Here is a 26,305-nt window from a genome sequence, read left to right as displayed (position 1 = left end):
CCCACTTGACTCTAGGCCATTTTGGGCCCGTTTCAGCCTGGATTAGGGCCGAAACGGCCCGGATTTGACCTCTGATGGCTGATGGATCACTCTCCCACTCAGCAGCGGCCCAATCCTGACCATTTGGGGGGCCCTTTCGGCCATTTTCAGCCCCCTTTTGCCATTCCGGGCCCAAATTCGGCCCTGAATGGCTGGGATTGGGTCCAAAACAGCCAGGATAGGTGATGTCAAGGGGTGTGGCATATGCTAATGAGTTATGCTAATGAATTCCTCCAGCTCTTTTTCTACGAAATGCCCCCTGGTTATTATGATTCTAATGGCTAGCACAAACTATTTCTGGGGATGAAAACACATGCCGAGTGGTCTGTTCACGCACATCTTCTTTTCTTTCTACATTATGGCTTGGCTTGCATATCCAGCTGCAAGCAGAATCCTGAGAGGGTAAAATGGAGAGTGTGGGAAAAAGATGCCCCTTTGGAAGGCTCCTGCATATCAAAATCTCCGTGGAAGTGAAAACCTGTGCGCTTTGATGTGACTTCCAGTGCTAGCTGGTGGTTTGCCAGAGACATTTGCAAACATTTCACCTCAAGCAGATTCACGGGCTTTGGAAACCTGTCGTTGCTGGGTGAGGCTTCACTCATTCATAACCCATAGACGCTTCTAGAACCCTCTTGCTATGCTTAAGAATCTCTCTGTGTTTTAGCATTTGTGGTATATTAAAGTCACAAATGTATACGTGGAATAAAAAGTCATTTTAAAATTTGGAAACTCTTCCCTGCTTCAAAATGAGCCCCTTTCTTAAATAAATAATAATATCCTTAATTTAATTTATTCTAGATCAAGATGGGTATCTGTGTTTGTCCATGGCAGTAGAAAAGAGCAAGAGTCCAGTAGCACCTATAAGACTAACAAAATTTATGGTAGGGTATGAGCTTTCGTGAGCCGCAGCTTGTATCTGAAGAAGTGAGTTGCAGCCCATGAAAGCTCCTATCCTACCACAAATTTTGTTAGTCTTATAGGTGCTACTGGACTTTTGCTCTTAATTTACTCTCTCTTAAAGCACTCTGCTGTGCTCAAAATCTCAGCAATGGAAAAAATCTTTATAATTACCCTGAAAAATCCACCCTGAGCCAGAGGGAATCTTGGATACTGTGAGGAAAGCTGTGCACGTGTGTTTATGGACAGGTGGGTGAAGTTTGTGGTGGGGGGGCACTTCACTTATGGTTATTTTTTTAAAATCCAAAATTTTCCCAATCTGAAAACAGGCTCAAATTCTCCCCCTTCCCCAAAGCTGGCAAATCACAGCAGTCTGGATTTAGGAACAGCTTCCCCCCCCCCCCCGCCCCAAATCTAGAGTGCAGCAGTAAATTCACCGGCCCACCTTGCGAGGAATCCCTGCATATTGCAAACAATTCTAATGGTATGTCCTGAACATGGGATGTAAAGGTAAAGGTAGTCCCTTGTGCAAAGCACTGAGTCATTACTGACCCATGGGGGGATGTTGCATCACGACGTTTTCTTGGCAGACTTTTGGTTATGGGGTGGTTAGCCATTGCCTTCCCCAGTCATCTACACTTTACCCCCAGGAAACTGGGTACTCATTTTACCAACCACGGAAGGATGGAAGGCTGAGTCAACCTTGAGCCGGCTATCTGAACCCGGCTTCCACCAGGATCGAACTCAGGTCATGAGCAGAGCTTGGGCTGCAGTACTGCAGCTTACTACTCTGCGCCACGGGGCTTAGGGCAGGGGGAGTAGATCAGGAGGGTTTGGGATGTAGTGGCGAATAAAGCAACCTTTGGCAGGTTATGTATGTGCTTATGGAGCACATGAGATTGTTTCAAGGGTTGCCCAAATTTTTTTCCTTCAGAAGGGAGGGCACAAACAGGATGCAAGAGTGGCGCTTGGGGGATAAACCCAATCGCACACCTGTCAGCTGCGAGGATTGATGGATCCCCTCCTCAGTGTCACAAAAATGTCATGTCAATTTACTTATTTTGTTTATTTATTTATTTCACATTTCTATTCCACCCCAGGAGTGGGCTCAGGGCAGATCACAACTCATTAAAATACAATAAAATCCCATTATGTTTTGTTTCAACTTTGTAACAGACTTCTGCTTGTTTTTCAAATTTCAATTGCATTTTAAATTGAACATATTGTTTATTGAATTTCCCAGCCTTTGATTTTATTGGCATACACTCTGTCAGGAAACACTCCTAAGCAGTCTAGTCATAAAGTAATAGCCCTATAATTCAATGGAGCTCACCCCCAAGAATGTGTTCTTAGCAGGGCTTTTTTTCTGGAAAAGAGGTGGTGGAACTCAGTGGGTTGCCCTTGGAGAAAATGGTCACATGGCCGGTGGCCCCGCCCCCTGATCGCCGCTGTCTGGAGATCAGGGGGCGGGGCCACCGGCCATGTGACCATTTTCAAGAGGTTCCGGAACTCCGTTCCACTGCATTCCAGCTGAAAATTCCGGCCCACCTTGCAAGGAATCCCTGCATGTTGCAAACAATTCTAAAGATATGTCCTGAACATCCACCCACCGCATTTGTTCCCTGCTGCCCCTTCTGAACGGAGAGTGTAGCCCAGACACACCTAGTAATTACCTGTCCCAGGAGAATCCCAAATATTAGCTTGCTTTCCCATTCAATACAGTGCAGCAAGTTCTGCATCTTTTTGCTCCACCAGGGGAACACAAAGGGTGCCTGTGTGTTGTCTCAATGTGGCAAACCAAGGGGGTGGGGGTGGGGGGTGTTGAGGTCATGAAAATGGCTTGGGGGGAAAGGTTAAACCCCCTCACTCCCTCACTGCAGCTGCCATTTACCAACTTTTTAAAATCTTGAGAGATCCCTTTTTAGATTCTCCAGCCTCTCTCTGCATTTGGCTCTCGGACACTACTTAGGCAAGCTGCTCTCGCAGTCTCCGTTCTTCCGTAGGCACCATGGTGGGAACAAAACTGACCTACTTTACAGGGTGGTGGTAAGGAAAGAATATATAAAGGTATTTCTTTAGATGATTCATAGAGGGTACCTCTCGACTGATGGTTTGAGTACAAAAATACAAAGAAAAACAATTCAATGCTAAACTAGAAGCAGCATGGGAAAAGATACAGCAGTTTAAAAATCAGAAACCCCTACAAGGGCATTGTAGCAAAATAATATTATTTATTGCTTTTTTTTAAAAAAAACCACCCTTTCTCCAAGGAACTTAGGATTTCATTTAGGGCCCCTCATCTATTGTATCCTCACAGCACCTCTGTCAGGTTGGATCAGCTGAGAGGGAATGGCTGGCCCAAGGCTGTGCAATGGTTAAGAGGGGGCAGAACCTTTGGCACGCTAACTGCTACATTATACTGTCTATGGATATTGCATGATTGACAGCCAGAGTGTTATAGTTACACAAGTGTTTCAGGCCTGGAGACCCAGGTTCAAATTCCTGTACAGCTACAAAGCTCACATTGGATCCATCCCTTTCTCTCAGCCTAGCCTACCTCACAGGGTTGCTGTGAGGATACTCCACCCTGTGCTCCTCCTTGGAATGGCAGGATTAAAACACAAGAGTCATGAAAGTGATTGTTTTGTAGATTTTCAAATTAATCTTTGATGAGCTGTTAAAGATTATTGTGGTGGAAAGGGAAGAAGAAGCAAGACACTTTGGGGGAGGTGCAATGCCCACCAGGGCCCCCTCTATTGCCATCTTATAACCTTGTTCCCAAGGGTTCCTAAGAGCCAGCCAGCTGGTTTTCCAAGACTGCTCCAGCAAACCTCAAACTGCCTGGAGGGTCAATTGGGAGGCACATTGCTGGTTAGGGTTGCCAAGCTGCACACGGAGTCTGGACTTTTCCTGAAATTATAACTGTTCTCCAGACTGCAGAGATCAATTCTCCTTGAGGAAATAGTAGAGAGTCCAGTAGCACCTTTAAGACTAACCAACTTTATTGTAGCATAAGCTTTCGAGAACCACAGCTCTCTTCGTCAGATGCAACTTTATTGTAGCATAAGCTTTTGAGAACCACAGCTCTCTTCGTCAGATGCAACTTTATTGTAACATAAGCTTGTGAGAACCACAACTCTCTTCATCACATGCATCATGCATCTGATGAAGAGAGCTGTGGTTCTCAAAAGCTTATGCTATAATAAAGTTGGAATAAAGTTGATTAGTCTTAAAGGTGCTACTGGACTCTACTATTTTGCAACTACAGACTATGTTATCTATGAGGAAAGGGCAATGTCTATGCATGGATTTTATGGCATCCCACCCCTGCTCAGCTTCCTCCTTAAACGCCACTCTCCCTTGGCACCCATCCAAATTTCCTGGAGTTGCCCAAGCCATAGTTGGCACCCTACGCCACCCACAACTCTCTCACGATCCTACCTGCAAAAGAGAAGCTAACAAGATTATAGACGGCAGCATGGTTTCCATTAGAGACTTGCCTTGGTCATGGATCATTCCCCTTCAGCGCACCTAAAGGAGAAGAAAAGATCATGTTATCTTTAAGTTTTTGAATTAGATAGTCATTAGTATTTTTGTATGGCTGACTTTTCGGTGATATTGCTTATGAACTGATTGGGTGTGCATTATTAATTGTCATAGATTGTATATTTTGGAATGTTGATTGAATTTTGTATGAATTTGTAGATTATTTATGAGTATTTATATAAGCATAGAGGCACTTTGAAAGTTAGCATATGTAAATTCACATTTGAATTATTCTTTTTGCTTATTACTGGGGTCCGTGGTACCGCCGTTCCTCCAGTTGTGGGTTGCCCACTCCTTGGATCAATGGTTTGTTACCGGGGGCACCTCTTTGTTGGTCGCCAAATTTGAGTTTGGCCTGAAGTTCCAGAAGCCGCAAGCGCCGGGGGGGTGGGGGCTATTTTCAGCATGGCTTGAGAACTTTTGCTCTGAGTGCCATCACATGACAGTCGGGTTCTGCCCCCTGAGTCAGCAGGTGCTGCCCAAGACACTTGTTTTGCTGAACCATGTTCTGTGTGGCTGGTGAAGTGCCCTCTCCTGTACCTATATAAATATCTCCCTCTTGTTAGCAAGCTTTGACTGTGCAGGCCAGCCCCTGTTACAAACGACTGAAAAACCCTGCTACTCCTTTAAGGTTGACAACCTCAAAATGGGGCCTGGAGATCTTCTGGAATTACATCGATCTCCAGACAAGAGAGATCAGTTCTCCTGGAGAAAACAGCTGCTTTGGAGGGTGGACTTTATGGCATTACTAGCAACAACACCCGCTGTGTGAAAAAATACAAGGGACTCTAGGAAAGTGATTCAGCAGGCCCCCTCCCGGCGGCAAGCAGGCGCTTTGTAGTGGCCTCGAGGCCATAGTCATTGGCAATGCGCCTGCGCGAGGATAAAAAGCAAGTCGTTGCCAATATGTCTTGTTTTTTATATACTAGGATAACCCTGCAGATGTCCCTCCCCTTTCTAAGCCCCACCCTCCCTGTGACTCCACCCCCCAACTCTCAAGGAATTTCCTAACCCAGAATCGGCAACCATGTCCTCAGGTTACCCTGTCCAGGGAGCCCAAGTTGGGCGGTGAAAGGTGGGGCGCGGGGTATCCTCATGAGGGGCAGCCACACAGCCACTGAAGAGGGGTCAGCCAAGCAGGCCTCTGGTGGTAACTAAGGGGCAGGAAGGAAGAATGTCTGCCAGCACTGGCCTCCTTGGGGGTAAAGGCCTCCTCAAGGCAAAAGATCTCCTTGGGAGTAAGCTCAGAGGCATGATTGGGAAGAGGCCAATAAAAGACTGAAGGAGAGGTCAGTGAGGAGAAGTCTGTGTTGGTCAGTGGCCTGGGAGAAGGACACTCAGCAAGGCCTTGGAGTCCCACTTTGGGAGGTAGCTACTAGCTAGGCTCTCTCTAGGCCAAGGGAGAAGGCATTTCTGGCCTTGAGAATGCCCGGCCAAGTCACTGAAGACTTTAGGGGAGGGGGCGACAGCTACAGAGCTTTAGGGTCAGGCGCTGGTCGTGGCAGCCAACGGGGCCTTGGCTGAAGCCAGTGGGAGCATATCTGGTCTGAATGAAACTGGTAAGAACTGGCGTTTTCTGTTAAAATGGATTCAGTGGTATGAAGACCAGAATGGCTCCCCTGCTGTAGTGTTGGGCTGTGGTGATTGAGGCCAAGGGTGGGGAGGTGGCTCCTGGCTGGGGTTGGGGCGTGGCGGCTTGATATACTCCCAGTTTCTCCCCTTCACTTTCAATTCCATAACCTCCTCTCTGGTTCCTTGGCCATACCAGGCCCAGATTTATCTGGTGGCAAAACGGAAGCTTCTCTCCGCTGCAGGATTGTAGGGCGAAATAGGCTCAGCTTCCCAAAGGGAAAAAAGAACATTTTCAAGAACTGAAACAAAAGGCGCCTGGACATCAGCAAAACAAAGGACATGTCCTGGTCACCCTATAAGTGGCTGGACCAACACTTGGGAACTGGTCTCAAGTCGGTGTTTCCGGTCTACAGTGCTGTTTTCCCCTCAGGTAAAAGGCCAGGCCTGGCTATCTCTGCCTTGAAAATGGCAGGGGAGCCCTCTGGTGCTGGGATGACTCCATGTTAACCGAGACTGCCAGTATGGTTTTGAGGGAAGGCCAAGGACATCTTGCGTGTGTTATGTGCTGTCAAGTCGCTCTGACCTATGGTGACCCTGTGAATGAAAGACCTCCAAAATGTCCTATCATGAACAGACATGTTCAGATCCTGCAAACTGGACAACATGGCTTCTTTTATTGAGTCAAGCTAGCTCATTTGAGGTCTTCCTCTTTTCCTACTTCCACTTTTTCCTAGTATGATTGACTTTTCCAGAGAATCTTGTCTTCTCATGATGAGACCAAGGTACGATAGCCTCAGTTGTGTCATTTTCGCTTCTAGGGAGAATTCAGGCTTGATTTGATCTACTACCCACTTATTTGTCTTTTTGGCCATCCATGGTATCCGCAAAACTCTCCTCCAGCACCACATTTCAAATGAATCGATTTTCTTAGGACATTTTTTCTTGGAATAATTCAGAACATGGCTTTCACTTAACACTCAAGAGTTTTGAACTTCAGGATCTTTTCTTCCTGGTCTAACTACTTACTTAGAGACGTCTGAGCTGAGGCAAGAAATGAAAACAAATCTTGATTGGGGTCTTTTAGCTTGACCCTTTCTCCTTTTAGCTGTGTCTGTTTGGTGCCCCCTCTTTAAAAAGGCAACTCCAATACAATGTGATAACTTGTTACATCCTTTAGAACTCTGAACTGTGGCAAAAATAGTCCTGCATCTTGTCCAAACCACTGCAAAATTGGGGAACTCTGGGCTGTGGAGCAGCAAAATCGGAGTAGAGGCAGGAATGGGAGCTCCAACTGTCTGTAAGGGAAGAAGAAAGGATTGCTAGAGGAAAGTCCAACCACGGACATGGAGAAGGTTGGTCCAGAGGTTCTGTTCCAAATCTCCAGATGACCCCTCTCAGCTGCTTCACACAGATGCATAGGAGAAGATGGACTCCATCCTACGTTACTTCATAGGTCAAAGGCCATGGACAGAGCAGCAGTCCCCCACCTGCCCAACAGGGGGAAAGGAGACCTTGAAAAATAGCACCCCCCAACCCATTCTGGGAAGGCAATGCAGTCAATAGTATCAAAAGTTACTGAGGGAGGCAAGAGAGCCAGTGTCCTCTCCCCATCAATTGATCAGCAACCAAGGTGGCTTCTGCCCAGGCCTGGACCCAGATTGAGAAGGATCAAGGTAATCCATCCCATCCAGAAACACCTGGAGTTGAGGAACCACTTCCCTTTCAAGTACTTCACACAAGGATGGTCAATTTGAGGCTAGCCTGTAATTACTAAAATCCTTTGGATCAAGAGTTGTTGTTGGTTGTTTAATGGCTAAATTTTTTAACCATCTGATCCCCATTTGAAGAGTCCTGTTGTTACGATAGTCACTCCCGACAGATTACCTAAAAGGATCAAAAAGGTTGGACCCGTATGGGGAAACGCTTTTTTTTCCCCTAAGGGGAAGGATAAAATAAAAGTCTTGAAGATGTTCTCCCTCTTCTAATAAAAGAACTTGGGGTCATCCAGTGAAGCACTGAATCATTACTGACCCATGGGGGGACATCACATCACGATGTTTTCTTAGCAGACTTTTGGTTATGGGGTGGTTTGCCATTGCCTTCCCCAGTCATCTACATTTTACCCTCAGGAAACTGGGTTCTCATTTTATCGACCTTGGAAGGATGGAAGGCTGAGTCAACCTTGAGCCAGCTACCTGAACCTGCTCACAACCTACCAGGTTGTGAGCAGAGCTTGGGCTGCAGTACTGCAGCTTACCACTCTGCATGACGGGGCTTCTTGAAACAGCATCTCCTAATGTTATTTTTATTAATAATATTAACTTCATTCTTCATTCCTTTCTCACTGAGACTCAAGGTGGATTACAAAATCTGAAAAGTGGACATCAAGGGCTGCCAATAAAAATGCAGTAGGACTAGGGTTGTGTGTGTGTGTGTGTGTGTTATGTGCCGTCAAGTCGCCTCTGACCTATTTTATTCATTTATTTATTTATTTCCATTTTTATTCCGCCCTCCCCACCACATGGCACATGATGACCCTATGAAAGAAAGACCTCCAAAACATCCTATCCTTAACAGACTTGCTCAGATCCTGCAAACTGGAGGACGTGGCTTCTTTGACTGAGTCAAGCCATCTCATTTTGGGTCTTCCTCTTTTCCTACTGCCTTCCACTTTTCCTAGCATGATTGACTTTTCCAGATAATCTTGTCTTCTCATGATGTGACCAAAGTACGGCAGCCTCAGTTTTGTCATTTTAACTTCTAGGAAGAATTCAGGCTTGATTTGACCAGGGTTACAGAACTGGAAAAACATTGCAAATGAAAACCAGCCTGAGGCATGCCATGCCATAATGAAGGGTGTGTGTGTGTTATTCTGGTGGGGCAGCTGTTCTCCTCTGACAAGCTGCTCTTGGTGGTCCCCTCACCTAGCAGGGTCCATTTGGCAGCAGCTAGCATCTTCTATATGTGTTGGTTTTCAACTGCATATTTTATTTATTATTTATTTATTTTATTCGATTTATACCCCACCCTCCCCACAGATGGGCTCAGGGTGGCTAACAACATTAAAAAATACATTAAAATCACAAAAACATAAAATCAACAATAATTTTTTAAAAAATCATTAAAATAGTCCAGGAGCAGGCTATTTAAACAAATATTGGGAGTCCATATATGGGCATAGCAGATGGCCGAGGGCAGCCCCAGAAGAAGTGGTGGTCTTAGATGGAAGAAGGAGGACACGTGCTGGCACTCAGCCGAAGGCCCGGTGGAACTGTAACAGGTCCCACAGGGCCCGGATCTCCAGCGGGAGAGCGTTCCACCAGGCCGGGGCCAGGGCAGAAAAAGCTGTGAGCCGGTTTTTCATTTGGTGCTGGATGCTTCTGCTATCTGTATCCCTTGCAACTTTGTCTGTGCTGTTAGTTGCCTTCAGCTTGCAAAGATAAGGTGGAGATAAATATTCTTCAATAGCTGAATGGAACCTCCAGGCTGAATGGCAATATGTCTTGGAATACTGGGCCAAAAGACTGGGTCGGTTCCCAGAAGGACTTGGCTGGCCAGTGCAGTGAGATGGACCCTTGGTCTGATTTCTTATCCTTTTCTCAGTTTGAAACAAACTTTGCTCCAATAATATTAAATTTTAGCGAAATCAGTTAGGCAGGTCAGTGCAGAACTTGGCTCAAACTATCCAGCTACCTCCAAAAGAAAAGCTGCAATCAGCTCATCAAAAGAAAATAAAGAGAATCTCAGTGGTGGTGCTGAAAATTTGAGGAAATGGCCAAGGGGCAAGCAGTGAAGAGTGGGTGGGGGGTGCAACTAGGAAGACCTGGCTCCTAAACAATATGCACCTTATGTCAGAGAGAGGGGGGAGTTTAAATGGATCTCAGCTGATGGGCAGGCATGGAGAGGAGCAGGCAGTCCTTGAGGGCTGAAAGGTAATCCCCATCAGCACTTTGAATAAAGCCCTGAAGGGGAGGGGCAGCTGCTGTGGACGTTTGAAGACTAGCCAGGTGTCTCCCTTCTAAGTGGCCCACAATTATGCTGATGCGTTTTGCCCCAATGAAAGCTTGTGAACTGTCTCAGAAGCAGCCCCGCGCAGGTTCGATCACAGCAGACAGAGGTGAATGCAAGCAGAATGGGACCCAGTTTGGCCAGGTGAATCCACGTTAGCTGAACAGCCATTATAGAATACTCAGCATAATAATTTTTTAAAAACCCTTAACACTGATGTGGTGCTTTCAGTGGTTAAAGCACTTCACCTACTGAAGCATGATGCCTCCCAGTGCAACCCTCTGCGTTGTCTTGGTAATCCTTACAATGCCCCTGTGAAGTAGGCCGCCTACTGAATATGTGGCGGAGGTGACATCAGAACCAGCAGCCTCCCAGATCACACAACTCTGCTATGCCTATTAGGGGTGCCTCCTTCCAGAAGTGTGTTTTGGGTGGCCTTGGAATTCCAGTCAACTTTGACCATTGGCAAGGCCAGCCTTCACACTGTGGCCACCACATGGAATGTGCTTTCTAGTGCTTCCCCATAGTGGCACATGGTGAACATGGTGCTGTGTGGACCATGTGGCCCCGCCCATGCCTCAGAACACCTTTCTTTATGACTTCTATGCCTGGCAACTTTACTGAGATGTGAATTAAACCAGCCTCTGTGCCTTTTCTCTTTCATGGTTACTTCAAAGGGGATTTCAGAAGATGCAGCGTTTCCTACTCATGTAAAAAATTACATCTGCCAAAATTCTCTCCTATTATATCTGCCTGCAAATGTCCTTTGAGGTGACAGGTCTCACCTTCCTCAGGACAGCCTGGCCAGAAACACGAAACTAGCATCAAAGGCTGTGCAAGGGACAGTTGTTAGAATAATTGTTTTCTTTACGCATCACTTCGGAAATACTGAAACATCCCCACCCCAAGACAGTAGCCAAAAAGCCAGAGATCAGCTTGTTCAGAGGCTTAGTGAGGGCAGTAGGCCTAGCAGAATGATAACTGTTGCAGTTTCCCATTGGCCCTGAGTCTGTAGCCTAACCCAGAGAAGTACTTCCAATCACCCAGGACTACTGGCGGGGAAGAGAGATCTGGAGGCAGGAGTTTTGCACAGCAGTTTCTGAGCAGGAGCAGTCTGTTATTGATTTATTGACTTCTTTTATACTGTGTCCCCCAACCTAAAGCAGCTTACATGAATCTTCACCATTTTATTTTTACAACAACCCGGCAAGTAGGCTGAGAGTATGTGACTGGCCTAAGGTTGCACAGCAAACGTCTGTTGCAGAAGATGTGAACCGTAGTCTCTTAGAGTTTATTCAGATTATTCAAAAAGGCTTTTTACTCAGGCAGACTGTATTGTAGGGAGGGAGTCTCAGATGCTTTGCTACTGAGTTAGGAACCGTAGACTTCACCACTATGTTGTACTCGATTCCTGCTAATGCTGTGTGTTTGGGAACTTGCATCTATTGTTTATTGAAATGTTCTTGATATTGACTGTACTAATCTCATGCTGTGTAATCCGCCTCGAGTCTCAGTGAGAAAGGCGGGATATAAATGACATAAATATAATAAAATAAACCACTACATTACCACTGGCTCCTCCTGAACAGCGGCTTTACAGGGGAGTGTGTAGAGGAGGACTGCAGGACAGACGGCATTGCGTCGAGTGTTCTTTCGTTTAGAAATACAGTATTCGGGTGGTCTGAAGAGCAAGATTCGAGCCCAGTTGTACCTTAAGGACCAACGAGATTTCCAGGGGATGAGCTTTCGGGAGGCAGACAAGGGGAGCTTTGACTCTGGACATCTAGGCGGCCTCTCAGGTGCAAACAGGCGGGGATCTTGTTTCGGAAAAGTGTGGGGCGCTGTCTGGCCTGGGGCTGCGGCGCGTCTGCTTTGCGCGCAGAAAGTTGCCGGGCCGGCCCTGGGCAGCGCCGGGGATGAAGCTGCCAGTCCGAGCAGGCGATACTGGTGTGGCTGGCTCAGGAGGCCGACTCAGCACCGGCAGCTCCGCAGTGGCGCCGCGGCAGGCGCCGCTCCCGTGTCCCAGCCCTCCGCGCTTCTGCCTGGAGCGCAGCCCGGGACGCAGAACGGGGGTTCCTCGGCGGACACTCGGTTTCCTCCGGGGAGCCCCACAGATCCCTGCAGCACGAGGAAGCCCCCCGCCCCGGGCAGTCGGGGAGCCCTCTGCCCACCTCTGCCCACCTCTGCCGGGCGCCCGTGCCCCGAAGGGCCAAGCGGAATGCCAGGGCGAGGCATCTTTTGCCAACGCCCCGTTTCTCTCTCCTGGCTGAATCCCTCTTTGTCCCCCTTTCAGGTGCTTGGAAGGAAAGGCAAGCCTAAGGACACTTTCCTGGGAGTAAGCACCACTGACTAGACTAGAGTAACATTCTGAGTAGACCCGCTTGAAAGTCCTCTCCAAGCGACCCGGGAGAAAGGGCGGCCGAGAGCTTGCGAGTCGCAGCGGGGAAAGCGCCGGGCGTGAAGCCCAGAGTCGCCGCCCGCCACCCCCTCGCGGCCCGGCTCGGGCGGAAGGGTTGCCCGCGGGCCAGCGACGCCTTCTTGCGGGCACCTGAGCGGAGATGCCAGCCGCCTGCGGACCTCGACTCCCTGGAGGCGCAGCTAGGGAGGCAGGCTGAAGCTGGCAACCCTGCCGGTGCCCGCCCTGACGTTAACCCTTTGGGGGCACTGCCAGCCCCGCAAGACGGCCTCGTCCTCGCCCGTGGCGTTCCCCCTTCATCCTCAGTCCTGCCCACCCTTCATCCCAGGGGAGCGTCGCCGCCTTTCTGCGCTTCGAACGCGCGGCCCGATACGCTGAAACGGACTTCAAGGTGCTTCGGTACGCTTGGCAGAGGAGCAGGAGCAAGAAAAAAAGGTGGCAACGTTGGGGAAGAAAGAGGAGTCAGTTCCCTTCTCCGGGATAAGAATTTAAAAATCCCTGAATCAACACCAAGGAATGGCCTCTTCCCACGTTCCAAAGACGCGTATCAACACAGCCGTTCGCGCGTGTTGGCGTGCCTGTGCAGCATGGCGGGACGCGTTCGAGAATCCCCGTTCGCTGCCCCCCAATCCGTTCATTCTCCTTTTCCCTGCCTCTTGCCAGCCTCAGCGCCGCGATCCCGAGCCGAGCCGGGACCGCGTGTAGCCAGCTAATTTCCTGGGCTAACCTATCAAGTAACGTGTGAATCCACCGGCCCCGCTTCGATGTCCGCGCTCACCCCGCGACACCTTGCGTTGCAACCGCTCCGATGGGGCAGGCGACAAAGAGGGCCGAAAGTGCCTTGCGAGATGACCAATCCCGGGTTAACGGATCTTGAGAACGCGCAACGAGCCGGGCACGAGTTCTCTCTATTTCGTACGTTTACGGCTGAATGCAGATTCCTCCCTTTCCCCGCAAGATACACGATTTTAAAAATACCCAATTAATTACCAAATCCGTTTCCTTCTAAATGTCTTATTTTCTGTACATTAAAAAACAAATGGGATTTCCCCGTTCCCTCGTCGTCCGCTTTTATTTTTATTTTTTCCCCGCGATCAGGTCGGTGTCGGTGCTGTCAAATCATCGGGAACGTGACTTTTGCTTTAGAAAGGAGGATTCAGGAGCACCGACGTAAGAACCTGCCGAGTCCCAAGCCGGCGTTGCTTCGGGCTTTCGTTCTGAAAAGAAACCTATTGGGCTTTTGTGGGTCTGTTTGCAACCCCCCCCCCCTCGCCGCCGCCGAAAATGGAGCTTCCAAAGCGGCATCCAGAGTAATTCGATTTGCTTGAAAAAGAGACAAACTCCGAATTTTAGTCCGACAGGAGAGTCCCTTTCTCGCCCGCCCACCAGACCCCAGAGCCCCGATGGTCAAATTCTTGTCTGTTTGGACCGTCTGCACCCTTTCCTCCGAAGTAAATCTCAGCATTGGCGCTTACTTCCGAGTAGTCCTAGGATCGCACGTGCTGATTGTTCTCCCTCCCCACAAAGGATCTGTTCCCTCCCGAAAAGTATTTAAGTAAGGGGAGAATACAGGCAGCTTCCCTGTATAATTCTATTTTTTAAACCATTTTTCCATCCCATCAATCAAAACCTTGCTTGGTTCCCAAATAGAAATTTTAAAACCCCTTTCGCGTTAAAGACACCTGCGGACACTTATTTTGTAAAGTATTTATAAACAAGTTATTTGGAGGCTGGTCCGGTTCTGGAAAGAGGGTTGAAAAGAGAGGAGACAGCCCGAGAAAATGTCTTGTGTGTGTTTAAACGGCGTTGAAACTGTTTAGTGCGATGAAACGAGTTAATCGGCGCCGCAGGAGAAACTGGGCGTTGGGGGGGGGGGGGGAGAGACAACCCGCACCACAAAATTTATTCATTTTGATTCTGTTACAATATATAGATATAAAGATCATTATTACATTAAGATGAATAATTCTGATTCTCGATAAATCGGTCAGATCGGAAATTTTTGAACATGTTCCTTTAATCCAGTTTCACTCCGGATTTAACAACCTTTCGTTTTAGACAAAGGAAGACGGCGTCGCAATTTGGGGGGTGGGTGAAGCTGTTTCTCTTTTAAGGAGGAAAAAAACCCCACTCCTGCGTTCGAGGCATATTCATGGAAAAATCGTTTTCGAAACGAAAAAACCAAAGCGCTCTTCCGCCTCCCGGGCTCTCTGTTTTCAGGCCACCGCGGTTTTCTTTCGGGAAGGAACGCGAACGGCGGGGGCGTTAAAAAGTGAAACGGGCGCGAAGCCTTAACCGACGGAGCCGAACCGGAGCGGGATCCAGGGGGACCTGCCCGGCGACTGGATCCCGCGGAAGAGGCGGGCTGGCCGAGCGGGCCGCAGCAGCGCCGCGACCCGCTTTCGCCTTCACACGCGCCCTGCGGGCCCGTCTTCGGACGCGGGGACGGCCGAGGCGGCGTCTTCGGGAAGGGCTGCCGGCTTCCTTCCACCCGCGGGGCGTCCCCAAGACCTCCTCCTGCCCGGAGAGGCAGCGGCCCGAGCGGGGTCCGGGGTCGGGAAAGAACCCGGAGAAGAGCAGCCCGGGGGGGAGCGGCGGGGCGGCGGGCAGCCGGAGGGCCCTCGGGGCTGGGCTCCGGCGGCGCGCCCGTGTCGGTTTCCCGGCCCGGGTCAAACGCGCGTTGTCAGTTTCGCGGTCGCTTGAATCTCGGCCGGCTCTGGGGTTGTTTCCCCTCCGCTCGGTCTGCGGAGTTCATTCAACGGGCTCTTCCCCATCAGCCTCCCGAGAGAAACTCGCTCAGCTCAGCCCCGCGCCTGGCAGGAGACGAACCCGTCCCGGTCCAGAACTGGGGGAAGGGGCGAAGGGGCTCTTTGAGGGGGGGGAGGATCTTTGTTTCAAAACAAGCCAGCCGACACCCCCAAAGGAAGCCTCCTCCCTGCCCTTGAACGGAGCCGCCGGCTGGCCAGGTTCGCCGAGAGGCGCCGGGCTGGCAGGTGCCGGGGGCGCATCGTTCCCTGCCTCTGGCGCTCTGGATTGGTGGGCTCCGGGAGGGCTCGCAGGGGCCGGCCCTCCGCCTCCCCCCCCCCCTCCGCCCCCCCCTCTCCCGCCCCGCGGAAGGTTTGGCTCATTCTGGCCGCGCCAGTCTCGCCGGCAACGTCAGGGGAGGGGGCCATTAATAACCAATTAGGGAGGTCACTGGAGCGCATATATAGCAGCCCCAGAATTTGGGCAGGCGGGAGCTGCCAGTTGCCCAGCGGCCAGGAACCGGCGCCCCCGGCCGGGCCGCTCCACTTCAGCCCTCCGCCGCCCGCCCGCCTGCCTGGCCCGCGTCCCCCATGATGGGCTCGGTGCTGCCGGCGGAGGCCCTGGTGCTCAAGAGCGGGCTGAAGCCGCCGAGCCTCTCGCTGGCCGAGGTCATCACGTCGGACATCCTGCACAGCTTCCTCTACGGCCGCTGGAGGAACGTGCTGGGCGAGCAGCTCTTCGAGGAGAAGAACGGCGCCGGCCACGGCAACCCCAAGACCGCCTTCACGGCCGAGGTGCTGGCCCAGTCCTTCTCCGGAGGTGGGTGAGGCCACAGCCCGGCCCGGCCCGAGCGGCCGCGCACCCGTCGGGCTTCCCGCGGCCAGGGCGCGTCTGCGGCGGGCGGTGGCGGGACTTGGCGCGCGTCTGCCTCGGGGCGGATCGTGCCCACGGCGGGGCGGGGCGGGGCGGGGGGCAGCGGGAGGGCGCGCCTGTGGCGGCGGCGGCGGCGGCGCTCGAAGCGGGCTCTGTCCCCGGGGCCGGAGCGCAGCCAGGGCCGGGGGGGCGGCGCGTCTGCCGCGGGCCTCTTCCCCAGGCAAGCCGCAGCGTCCCGCCGTCGGGCCAAGCCGGGCTCCGGACGGAGCCGCAAGGAAGGAAGACAAGCCGAAGGCGCGGCCGCTGCCAAACAGGTGCGCTCCCGCCTGGGCTTTTCGGAGGGCGCCCCCGGCGCGTCGCTTCTCGCCCGGCCCCGAGCTCAGCGTCGGTCGGGGGCCCTGAAACGAACCGAACGCGCCTGGGAGGGCCGACGCCTCCCCCGGCGACCGAGCCCCGACGGCGGGCGCGACCCCGGGTGGAATCCAGCCAGGTCTCCCCCCCCCGCACCCCGGGGCCGAGTTGCAAGCCTGCCTCTCCCGGGCCTCCCGGGCAGAGTGAAGCTTCTCCCCGACGGCCGAGTCCTTCGAGCTCAGCATTCTGACCCCAAGAGGGTCTCCGGCCGCCCCGGCTGCCCCTCCGCCTCTGGCCCGGCTGCTTCTCCCCCCGGCCTCGTCCCAGCGAGCAGAGCCCCCCCCCCCGCTGCCCCCCCCGCCTCTCCCCCCGTCGCGGCTCCTTTCCCACCCCGTCGCTCGCCCGCCCGCCCCGCTCGCCTTCCCTGACTTCTCCGCTCTGGCCTCCCCCCGCTGCCCTCGGCGCCTTTGGCTCTCCCCGGCCGGGGCATTGAGCGCCTTCTTGGGCGTGTAATAGCACTTGACTGATGGAGCATTGCTGGAAATGCATGGAGTTAACTGGGGCCTGACCTGGGAAAGCCCCCCCCCTCAAACCCCGGGCTTTAAAAGGGCAGGGGGGGAGGCCGGGGGGGCGGCCGGGCAGCGCTGCTTTTCTCCCCAACGTCTCAAGTTCTCCGTGGCCATTCATCCTCAGCCCCGGGCCGGGCCGTTTCCCTCGCCGCCGGCACCTCGGGGGCTCCCCGCTCCCCCGCCCGCTCCCTCTCGCTCTTCCCCCCTCGAAGATTTCTGTTCCTTTCTTAATTTGCCATGAAAACTCCTTTCTGTCGCCTTTCAGGGGATGTCATCCAGCTAATCTCTCCCATTTTGTAAAGCGAAATTCCTGGGCCTTTTAAAACACGTTTCTTTGGCCATTCAGACCCCAATGTTCGGCAACAGCATTCTTCGCAGGCTAATGAATTTAGAATTAGCGATTTTCCTTCCAAGTGACTTGAATGAATGCGGATCACTTTAAACAGCGTGACAAATTGCTTTATGGACTGCAATAGGCACCGTTTAACCCCCTTTTTCTCAGCCGCAGACCTCTCTGTGCTGGGCGCACTGGTTTTCCCAGGTCCTTTCCTCTGGCTGCCTGGGAGGGGAGTCTTGTAAAAGGTTATTGATTCCACGCACACATCCCACAGGGTGCACGGGAATGCACACACCGTGCCTGGGAGCGAAGGCACCTCCGAGATGGATGGGGAGAACTGGGGGAGCCCCCAGAATATGCTCTGGGACCGGCCAGGACCCGGTGGGTGGGTGGGTAGAGGCAGTGGCGCAGAGCTCTGCGGGGGACGAAAGTCTCTGCCATGTGGCAGGGGTCACAGGAGGAAGAGGAGACGGGGGGGATGTCTCGGAGAGGAGCTTGGAGTTTAGGGGGATGGGAGGTATGGAAAGCAGCAAAGATGACCGCAGAGCCACTTCCAGGAGGACTGGCTGGGACAGGGCCCGCTGCTTCCTATCGGGATGGCAACTAAGGGCCAACCAACCTCTCTTGGGCATCCAGATTTGAACCTAGAGCCTCCAGTTGCATTTGGGACCCGCTAGGTGGGTGAGGAGCCCAGAGGGGCACAGAGATGTGTGTGGGGCAGCTGTGAGCACCACGGAGCATAGGTGTGACTGACGTGCTAGCATGTGGGTGACTCTGCCATGACCCATATAGGTGCGTGGTATGTATGGCCTGTACAGGAGTGTCCAGTGCACAGTTGTTCAGGTCAGGGTTTCTGGGCGCGGTGTGTCCATGTTCATGGTACATCTGAGGAGTGTGTATTCGAGGCATAACGTGTATGGTGCACCGTGGAGAGGCGAGGATGGGTGGGTGCCTGCTGCATTGATGAATGTGGTGTTGTGTCCAGAGGTGTGCGTGGATTTACAAAAAGCCTTGCTAGAGCAGGCCAAAAAAGCCATTCGGTCCACTGTCCTGTTGTATGCAAGCAGGGTATGAAGGCTTACAGCCCTCCACTGTCCTCTGTTCCCGCCAGCTGTAGGCATTCGGTGCTAGCCTTTTGAAAAACTGACCGCTACAGTCTATCTAGCTGATAAAATGAACTCATTCAATAATACAGAGGTATACTGCATCTGAAGATGGAGGTTCTGTTTATCATGGCTAACAGCTGGCAAGAGCCCCTCTCTGCTCATATTTGGGGTTATTTTGTGGTGTGCAGCATCTTTTTTTTTAGTGTACATGCATGATGTGCTCTATAGATTAGGGTTCAATGAGGTAAGTGATTTGTGTGCCAGGGAAAGAAATGGAGGGGTGTGAAGGTCTATGGGGGGAGGGCGCCGTTTGTGTATGCTGTGCAGATAGTTGTTTATCCTGTCTTGCATCTGTTGTGTGTTACCGTGTGTGTGCTGAGATTACTAAGAGTTAAAAAGCACGTACACTTAAAATACCCAGCAGTGGTGGCCACTCACATGGAACTTGCATGTGCCAAGGCATGGTCCTGCCGAATATCAGTGGTTGGGGGGGGACAAAGAGGGAGACAGAGGGCTGTTCTCTTCATGCCCAGCTCGGGGGCTTCCTGAAGGCAGCCGACTGACGGTCGTGGAGCCTTGAGACTTGATCTGACATTGCTCTTTTTATGTTCAAGAGAAGGCATGGGAAATGTGCCCGAGCTGACAGCATAAATGGAAGTTACGTATATTGTCCCGTCAATATACCATGACTCCAAGCAGAGCCTGGGAACGCAGCTTCATCCAGGGGTCTTGTTGCCCTGTCAAGGCGACTTTTGTGTTCTGTTCATTGTGAACACACTGTTGGAACTTGCCATCTCGACTGAGAAAACCGGGGGGAGGGGGGCTGTGGGTAAGTCACCAGGCAAATGCTGGGGCACCGCAACGACGAGGGCACCATTGCATGACTAGGGCTCAGTTCACCCCCTGCCCCCAGCAGCACGAGAGAGGACTGGCATGCCCTTTTGGGCTGGCACCACCGGACTCGGGTCCAAGAAGCCAGATGTGGGAGAAGGCCAAGAGGAGATGGTCGTACCTTGCTTGGGGATGACAAAGTGCCTTGAACCTCACACGAATACCTTCATCTGGGTGTGTGTGTGTGTGGGGGGGGGGCCTCTGGGAATGAAGGAAATTCCTCAAATTGATTTCACCCCCTGCAACACTACTTGAGCGATGCGCCTTGTTCTGTCCGGGTGCGCGTTTGTGTGACTGTGCAAGATGAGCAGAGCTTATGTGCATTTTCTGTTCAACTGGCACAAGGGCCTTCCTGCGTTTTCTGCATATTGTGATTACTGATCTTCTGATCCGATCCCATCACCCTGTTAAAAGAGAATTCAGAACCAGTTTAACCCGCAGCTTCCAAGGGACTTCGCTTGCTTCAGTCCAAAGGCTCCCTTTCAGCCGGTCCACAGACTGGGTTCTGTGTTGTGCTTTATTCACCTGTTTGTTGGTGTGAAATTTAAAAAGGAAGCTGCAGAGTTTAATATTAGCACACTGGAAATAAATAGACAGACTTCTGTGGTTTTAGCTGTAGAAAAATACTTTTACTACATATCAGGGAAAAGGGTACATTTGGTAAGAAAATAAGGAATAGCTAACTGTCTACATCTAAGCTGTCTACAGCTTAGAGAGTGAGCTGAACACTTAACTGAACTGAACGAGGAGCAATAAAACCTTAGTATATGTTGCTAGTTAATTGCTCCCCACCTGGATAAACTGGTTTATCCGATGGACAATCCTAGATTCCTTCATTGAGACTAAAGACTTCTATGGCAGGAACTTTTACTCCAGGCCTAAGTGGTCCTAGGCTAACAAACTATCTGACTAAATAAACAGAAGAACAATTTAACTCTTTCATGACTGAACATAGGACACTTATCTCACAACCATGTGCACAGTGAGCATCTTTTTATCCTGTTTAAAGATGCCCACATTGAGAGATGACAGCGGGGCTGTGAATTGGCAGCACGTCGTCTCCAGACCGCTCTGGTTGCTGGCACAGGGTTGGTCTCCTTTACCCCCATCCCAGATGGTTCGCTGGGAAGAAGATTCCCAATCTGTATCCCTGGTTATTCCCTGGAGTCCCTTGTGCCACTCGAGGCAATTAACGTCCCTATCTCCTTTTGGACTGTAGCTGAGAATGCAGAGTACCAACAAAGCATCACAGAGTTATTGGCAAAACACTTAAGATTGAAAATATCATTGTATGTGGATTTGGGTAAATGGATTATTTGCTTTTGTGGCTGGTGGTGGTACTGACTCCAGCTATCGAGCATCAGAAGCCCCGCAAAGGTCATGAATTAGTTTAGGGGTTCTTGCCTGTTTTTATTATTTCTGCAATCAGACTTCTTTGACAAGCCAACAGATCTTCCAAGTTCACAAATGCGTTTATCAAACGGAGTATTTTATATAGTGCTTTTCAAGGCTTCTGAATATTTTGAATGTAGTCTTTCAGCAACCTTTAAACTCTGTACAATATTCCTGTGTTGCTATCAGCCACTGATTGGGGGTAGTTTTAGGTGGGCAGCCGTGTTGGTCTGCAATAGATAGGCAAGATTAAAGTCTGGGAGCACCTGAAACATCAACAAGAGTTTCCAGGGTATACACTTTTGAGAGTCAAGCACACAGTGGCTTACCTACAGTGAGGTTTGAACTCTAGACAAGCAGCAGCAATGGCTACAGGTTTAGGCAACTTTGAAAAGCATTACACAGATTCCTAAAGGGGTAGCTCCCTTGGCAGATATTGCCAAGACAGCTAAATGTAACCTCCATATATCAAAGCACTATATCTCAAAAGTCAGGGGACAAGTAGCTGCAGTTATGTCCTTCCAACCCTTCTTGTGAGACTGGCCATAATGGAAACAGAATGCTGAGCTCGAAGGACTTTTGGTCTGATCCAGCAAACCAGATCTTATCCTGTTTTCGGCTGTTAGGCTACGCCAGCATTCAGTGCCACAGTATTGACATAAGCACAATCCCTAAACAGCTCTGAAATGTGAACTGAGCCAGGATGTGCGGAGAAGACACAATCTCATGTGTTGGCGGTTGAAGCAAATTATTTTGCCCCAGCGGCAACATTATTTGTTCATTTCAGGTGGGCAGCTGTAGAAGGTCTGCAGGACCAGGTTAAGATTCGAGTCCAGCAGCACCTTAAAGGCCAACCAGATTGCCACGACGTAAGCTGCTTTGATTCTCAAAAAGCGTATACCGCAGAAACCTGGTTGGCCTTGAAGTTGTTGCTGGACTTGACTCATGCTCATCAGTTTGTTCACTGATTGACATCCCACGTTTCTCGAGGTTGTATTTGGAGGACGGGTTCTCAGAGTTTTCCTCCTGTGCCAGTTCTGGCTAGACTTCCTTGGCCTCTGCAAAGCTGCTCCGTCATTTGACTTCAGCACACACCTGGGGCCACATTAGCCTGATGAGGTGATGAACGGGTGTGGGTTAACCAGAAGTGGCCTGCGACTTAACAGCACTTTACGCACAAATACAGTATCGACGCACGAGCACGAGTGGAAGCTGATCCCTTGATTCCTTCTCTATCAACCCCCTCCCCCATCCCTCTCCTCCCTTTCTCCTGCAGAGGTTCAGAAATTATCCAGTTTGGTGCTTCCTTCGGAGGTGATCATCGCCCAGAGCTCCATCCCTGGGGAAGGGCTGGGCATCTTCTCTAAAACCTGGATCAAAGCTGGCACAGAAATGGGACCCTTCACTGGCCGGATCATCTCCCCGGAACACGTGGATCTTTGCAAGAACAACAATCTCATGTGGGAGGTAAGGGCCAACGGAGAGTCAAATCTGTGGGGGAGACTGCTGATCCGGCATTTAAAACCTGGCAAAAAGGGAACGTGGGCAGCTGCCAGTTTCAGTGCCAGTTTTCTGGGCATGCTTCCCAAATGACTGTTTGGGGTGGCACAAAGAGGAGGCCGTTGATGCCCTGCAGAAACTCAGATTATTTCCAGCTATCAGCAGCAAGGGCCCACACTACCACTGGGATTTGTCTTGGACATGCATGACAATAGCCCTGGCCCGGTAGGTGATGACAAAATACTTCGAACCAACCTAGGAGAGCTTTGCCTTCAGTCTTCTGGCATGGGAGGGGGGAAATCTCTCTCTGGGGTCATTTTGCCATTTTCTTCTGTTGTTAAAGGAAAGTCTGCCAGGCATGGGTGGGTATCCATCTATCCATCATCCATCTATCCATCTATCCATCTATCCATCTATCATCTATCTATCTATCATCTATCTATCGTCATTTGTAGACCTCCTTTCTCACTGAGACTCAGGGTGGATTACACAGTGTAGTATAGTCAATATCAAGGACATTTCCATAAACAATACCATAGGGGTAAATAAATACAAGTTTACAAAGACATAGCATTAGCGAGAATCCAATACAGAGTAGAAGAACTGCTGAAACAGAGCATTAGCAATTCTAGGACTAACATTAGACAGCATGAAGCGCAGGTAGATGATAGGAGCACATGTTTAAAGCAACAGATAATATGTAAGGCAACACAGTGGTGAAGTCCATGGTCCCTAATTCATTAGCGAAGCATCCGAGGCCCCTCCCAACAATATAGCCCTCCTATCTGAGTAAAAAGCCTTTTTGAATAATTTGGTTTTGCACCGTTTTAGTTGCACAAGATTAAAATTCTGACCGTCTGCTTTGGGGGAATGGAAACAGTGAGTGGGCTGCATGTCCTCCCTAGCTGCTGATCAGTGAGATTTTTACCTTTTTGAAGGGTCTCTCTGCATGCTCCCCTGACTGATCAACACACCTTTCTCTGGATTGGGGCACCTGCAGAAAAAAAAAGAGAGATTCTGGCTCAGCTTTCTCTTAATGTGTTAGTTTTCACCATGCAGGGGAACCTTTGAATTCAGACTCATAAAGCCACACCCCACCCCTATCCAAAGGATCTCAGGAGAACCCCACCAGCATCCTTTCCCCTTAAATAAGTAGATCAGTTCTTATAAAAAGAAGTATTTACACTTATGTAGCTGGTAATAAAATAAAATAATAAAGTAAAGTAAAAGCAAGCCAGTTTTCCCAGTGCAGAACCCCACAGACACTGAAGAACATGCGCAGAGCTGCAACTGTAGCCTGATCTCAAGTAAATAATGAAATCAGCATGCAAAGCACTGAAAGGGCCTGCAGCAAGTTTATGCACTGGAGCAACGATTTGTTCCTTTGTGCAAATGCATACACCCCTCATCAGGAGATGGCTATGAATGGGCAAGAGATTGAAGACTGACTTACTGGTGGGTAGCCTTCAGTGGCGCATTGATCTGCCATGTGGCGCATTGTTCTCCTTGGATGATGAAAAGTTGGAATAGCAGATCTGCTGGTTTTACTTCCCTTTGGCCGAGAATGTTTTTGAGACTCTGAAAGTACTCTTATAATACGGCTTAATCTAGAAACTCGTGAGCAGAGGGTAAGGAAGAGAAGCTGAGATGTGTTGCTGCTCCATCCGGTCCCCAGAAAGATCCCCTGAGCCCCGGGAGCTTTGCCTTCAGCCAGCCCGCACAGGTCCCTCTGTCCATCACCAAAGTCAGCTCTGGGGAGCAATTTAGATGCTGGGCAATGGCGCTGAGGGGAAAGGGTTTAACCTGGTCTCCCTGTTTCTGGCCTCGTTTGGCACAACAAACGAACACTGGCTGACCCGGTCCCAGACTTGCCTCGTCACTGGGCAGTTTGGACTTTGCAAACCTGCCTGTGAGGGAAATGCCCATTCAGGACACAAACCCCATTCATTAAAGAAAATTAATTCCACAAGGGAAGTTACTGTGTTAGTCAGCTGCAGAAAAAACCAAGGGGAGACGTGCGGCACCTTAAAGACAAAAATGCTTTTATCCAAGCAGGGGCTTGGTGGCTTTGCAGGAGGCTAAAGCCCGTGGGCTGTTGCTCGGGAAACCTTAGGCTCAAAGAAAAATTTGCTACTCGTAAAGAAGCTGAGAGACTCAGGTGTATTAAGGGATGTGAAGATTTCCCTTGATTTTTATTGGAAGTGGTTTTGAGCCACATTTTTGCAGTGAAGCCATGCACCGTGCTCAAGCAGCAGGCTTGTCAGATTTGTTTGTTTACTGTGTTTATTTTTTATTTTATTTATGTCCTTTATAGTCTGCCTTTCTCACTGAGACTCAAAGCGGGTTACACAATTTGAGACCAGTACAGTTAGTTTCAAGGATATTTCCATAAACAATACTATAGGATAAATATACACAAGTTTACAAAGACATAGGCCCTTTTCACGCTGCTTACCTTCACTCGCAATGGCGTGGAACATCGCGCTAAAAACGCAGAAGAACATGTTTTCTCGCGTGAGATTTGCGCACAAATCTCGCGCAAGAAAACATGTTCTTCCACGTTTTTAGCGCTATGTTCCGCATCGTGAGTGAAGGTAAGCAGTGTGGAAAGGGCCATAGCTTTAGTAAGGATCCAATACAGAGTTGAAGAAATGCTGAAACAGAACATAAGCAATTCTAGGGCTGACACTGGACAATATGAAGCACAAGTAGTATATAGGAGTACATATTTAAGACCACAGATAGTACGTAAGGCAACATAGTGGTGAAGTCTATGGTTCTTAACTCATTAGTGGAGCGTCTGAGACCCCCTCCCTACAATACAGCCCTCCTATCTGAGTAAAAAGCCTTTTTGAATAATTCGGTTTTGCATCATTTGTGGGGCTCTCCTGACCTCTGTATACGGGCTGCAGTTGATTTCACCCTTGTGTAGGGTGGCACCTGCAGGAGACCCTGTTCAGATGAGCAAAGCTGCCGTGGAGGAACATCAGGAGAGAGACGGTCTCATAGGTATGCTGGGCCAAGGCCGTGAAGAGCTTTGTATGTGATAACCAAGACCTTGAACTGAACATGGTAGCTGATAGGCAGCCAATGGAGTGACTGCAGAATGGGGGTAACGTTCATGCCCTTGCTCGCTCCTGATAGCAGTTGCGCCGTGGCATTTTGCACCAGTTGGAGTCTCCTATCTAATCTGGATGGGAGACCTACGTATAGTGCATTACAATAGTCAAGTCTTGATGTTTATTTATTTATGCTCTGCCTTTCTTGCTGAGACTCCAGTCAGATTACCCAGCGTAAGTCAATGCAACCAATAGGATGAAACATCTAATGAACAATGTAATAGCACTAGGATTACAGATATCTGGAACAAAGCATAAAGTACTAGACACATTTGTGGCATTCCTGACTGCAGCCCAAAGCTCTGAGTCTTACTTACATGTGGCTACGTAAATCAAAGCTTTGTGATCCTGCCTGCTTTTTCAGCGTCACACTTCCACTGCCCCCAAGAATGAAGGGAGGCAAAGCTGCTTCTAGGCACAGTCATCCGGGAATTGTTCCAGGAGTTTGTGGGGTGCCATTTAAAGTTTGGGCTTGCTTGCTAGCAAATGTGGCTACCACTGCTTTTTAGTCTGGGGTGGTGTCTCAGTAGTGGAAATTTTTTTTTTGCTTATTGGTTTGCTTTCCTAGGGCATGACTGAGGTGATACAAAGCATTTTACAGTTCCATCCAGTGAAAGAATTAAGTAAGAACTGAATGGCTCCTTTTGAGGTTTATGAAACATGCATGGAAAGCGGGTAGAGAGACTCCCTCCAAATACTATAACTTGGGAGGGGCCACCCAATGAAATGCAAAGGTGGAAAATTCAGCAGAGAGGGAAGGGAGTGCTTCTTCACACAACACACCGTTCACTGATTTACTGCACTGGTGGCCCTCTGGCTAAGTGGGCTTTAAAAGAGAATGAAATCAGTTCACAAGGGGTGGATCTGTCGAAGGTATAAGTTAAATGGAGCCTCCATGTTTAGGGGTATTGTATACCTTTGAATATAAGGTGCTGGGAGACACT

General features: G+C 50.2%; 1 protein-coding gene across 1 annotated transcript in view; it reads left to right on the top strand.

Annotated features, from left to right (window-relative positions):
- The first annotated feature begins 15,813 nt into the window (after positions 1-15,813).
- Positions 15,814-26,305, top strand: part of PRDM12 (PR/SET domain 12) — a 35,897-nt gene continuing 25,405 nt past the window's right edge. The window contains exons 1-2 of the mRNA XM_054998608.1: positions 15,814-16,042; positions 22,019-22,209. Coding sequence (XP_054854583.1) covers positions 15,814-16,042; positions 22,019-22,209 — 420 coding nt within the window. The remainder of the gene's footprint in view (positions 16,043-22,018; positions 22,210-26,305) is intronic.

This window comes from Eublepharis macularius, chromosome 14, assembly GCF_028583425.1.
Source record: "Eublepharis macularius isolate TG4126 chromosome 14, MPM_Emac_v1.0, whole genome shotgun sequence".
In the NCBI taxonomy this organism is placed as follows: Eukaryota; Metazoa; Chordata; class Lepidosauria; order Squamata; family Eublepharidae; genus Eublepharis; species Eublepharis macularius.
The sequence above is the reverse complement of the archived record's forward strand: the minus strand, read 5'-3'. Positions and strand labels throughout refer to the sequence as shown.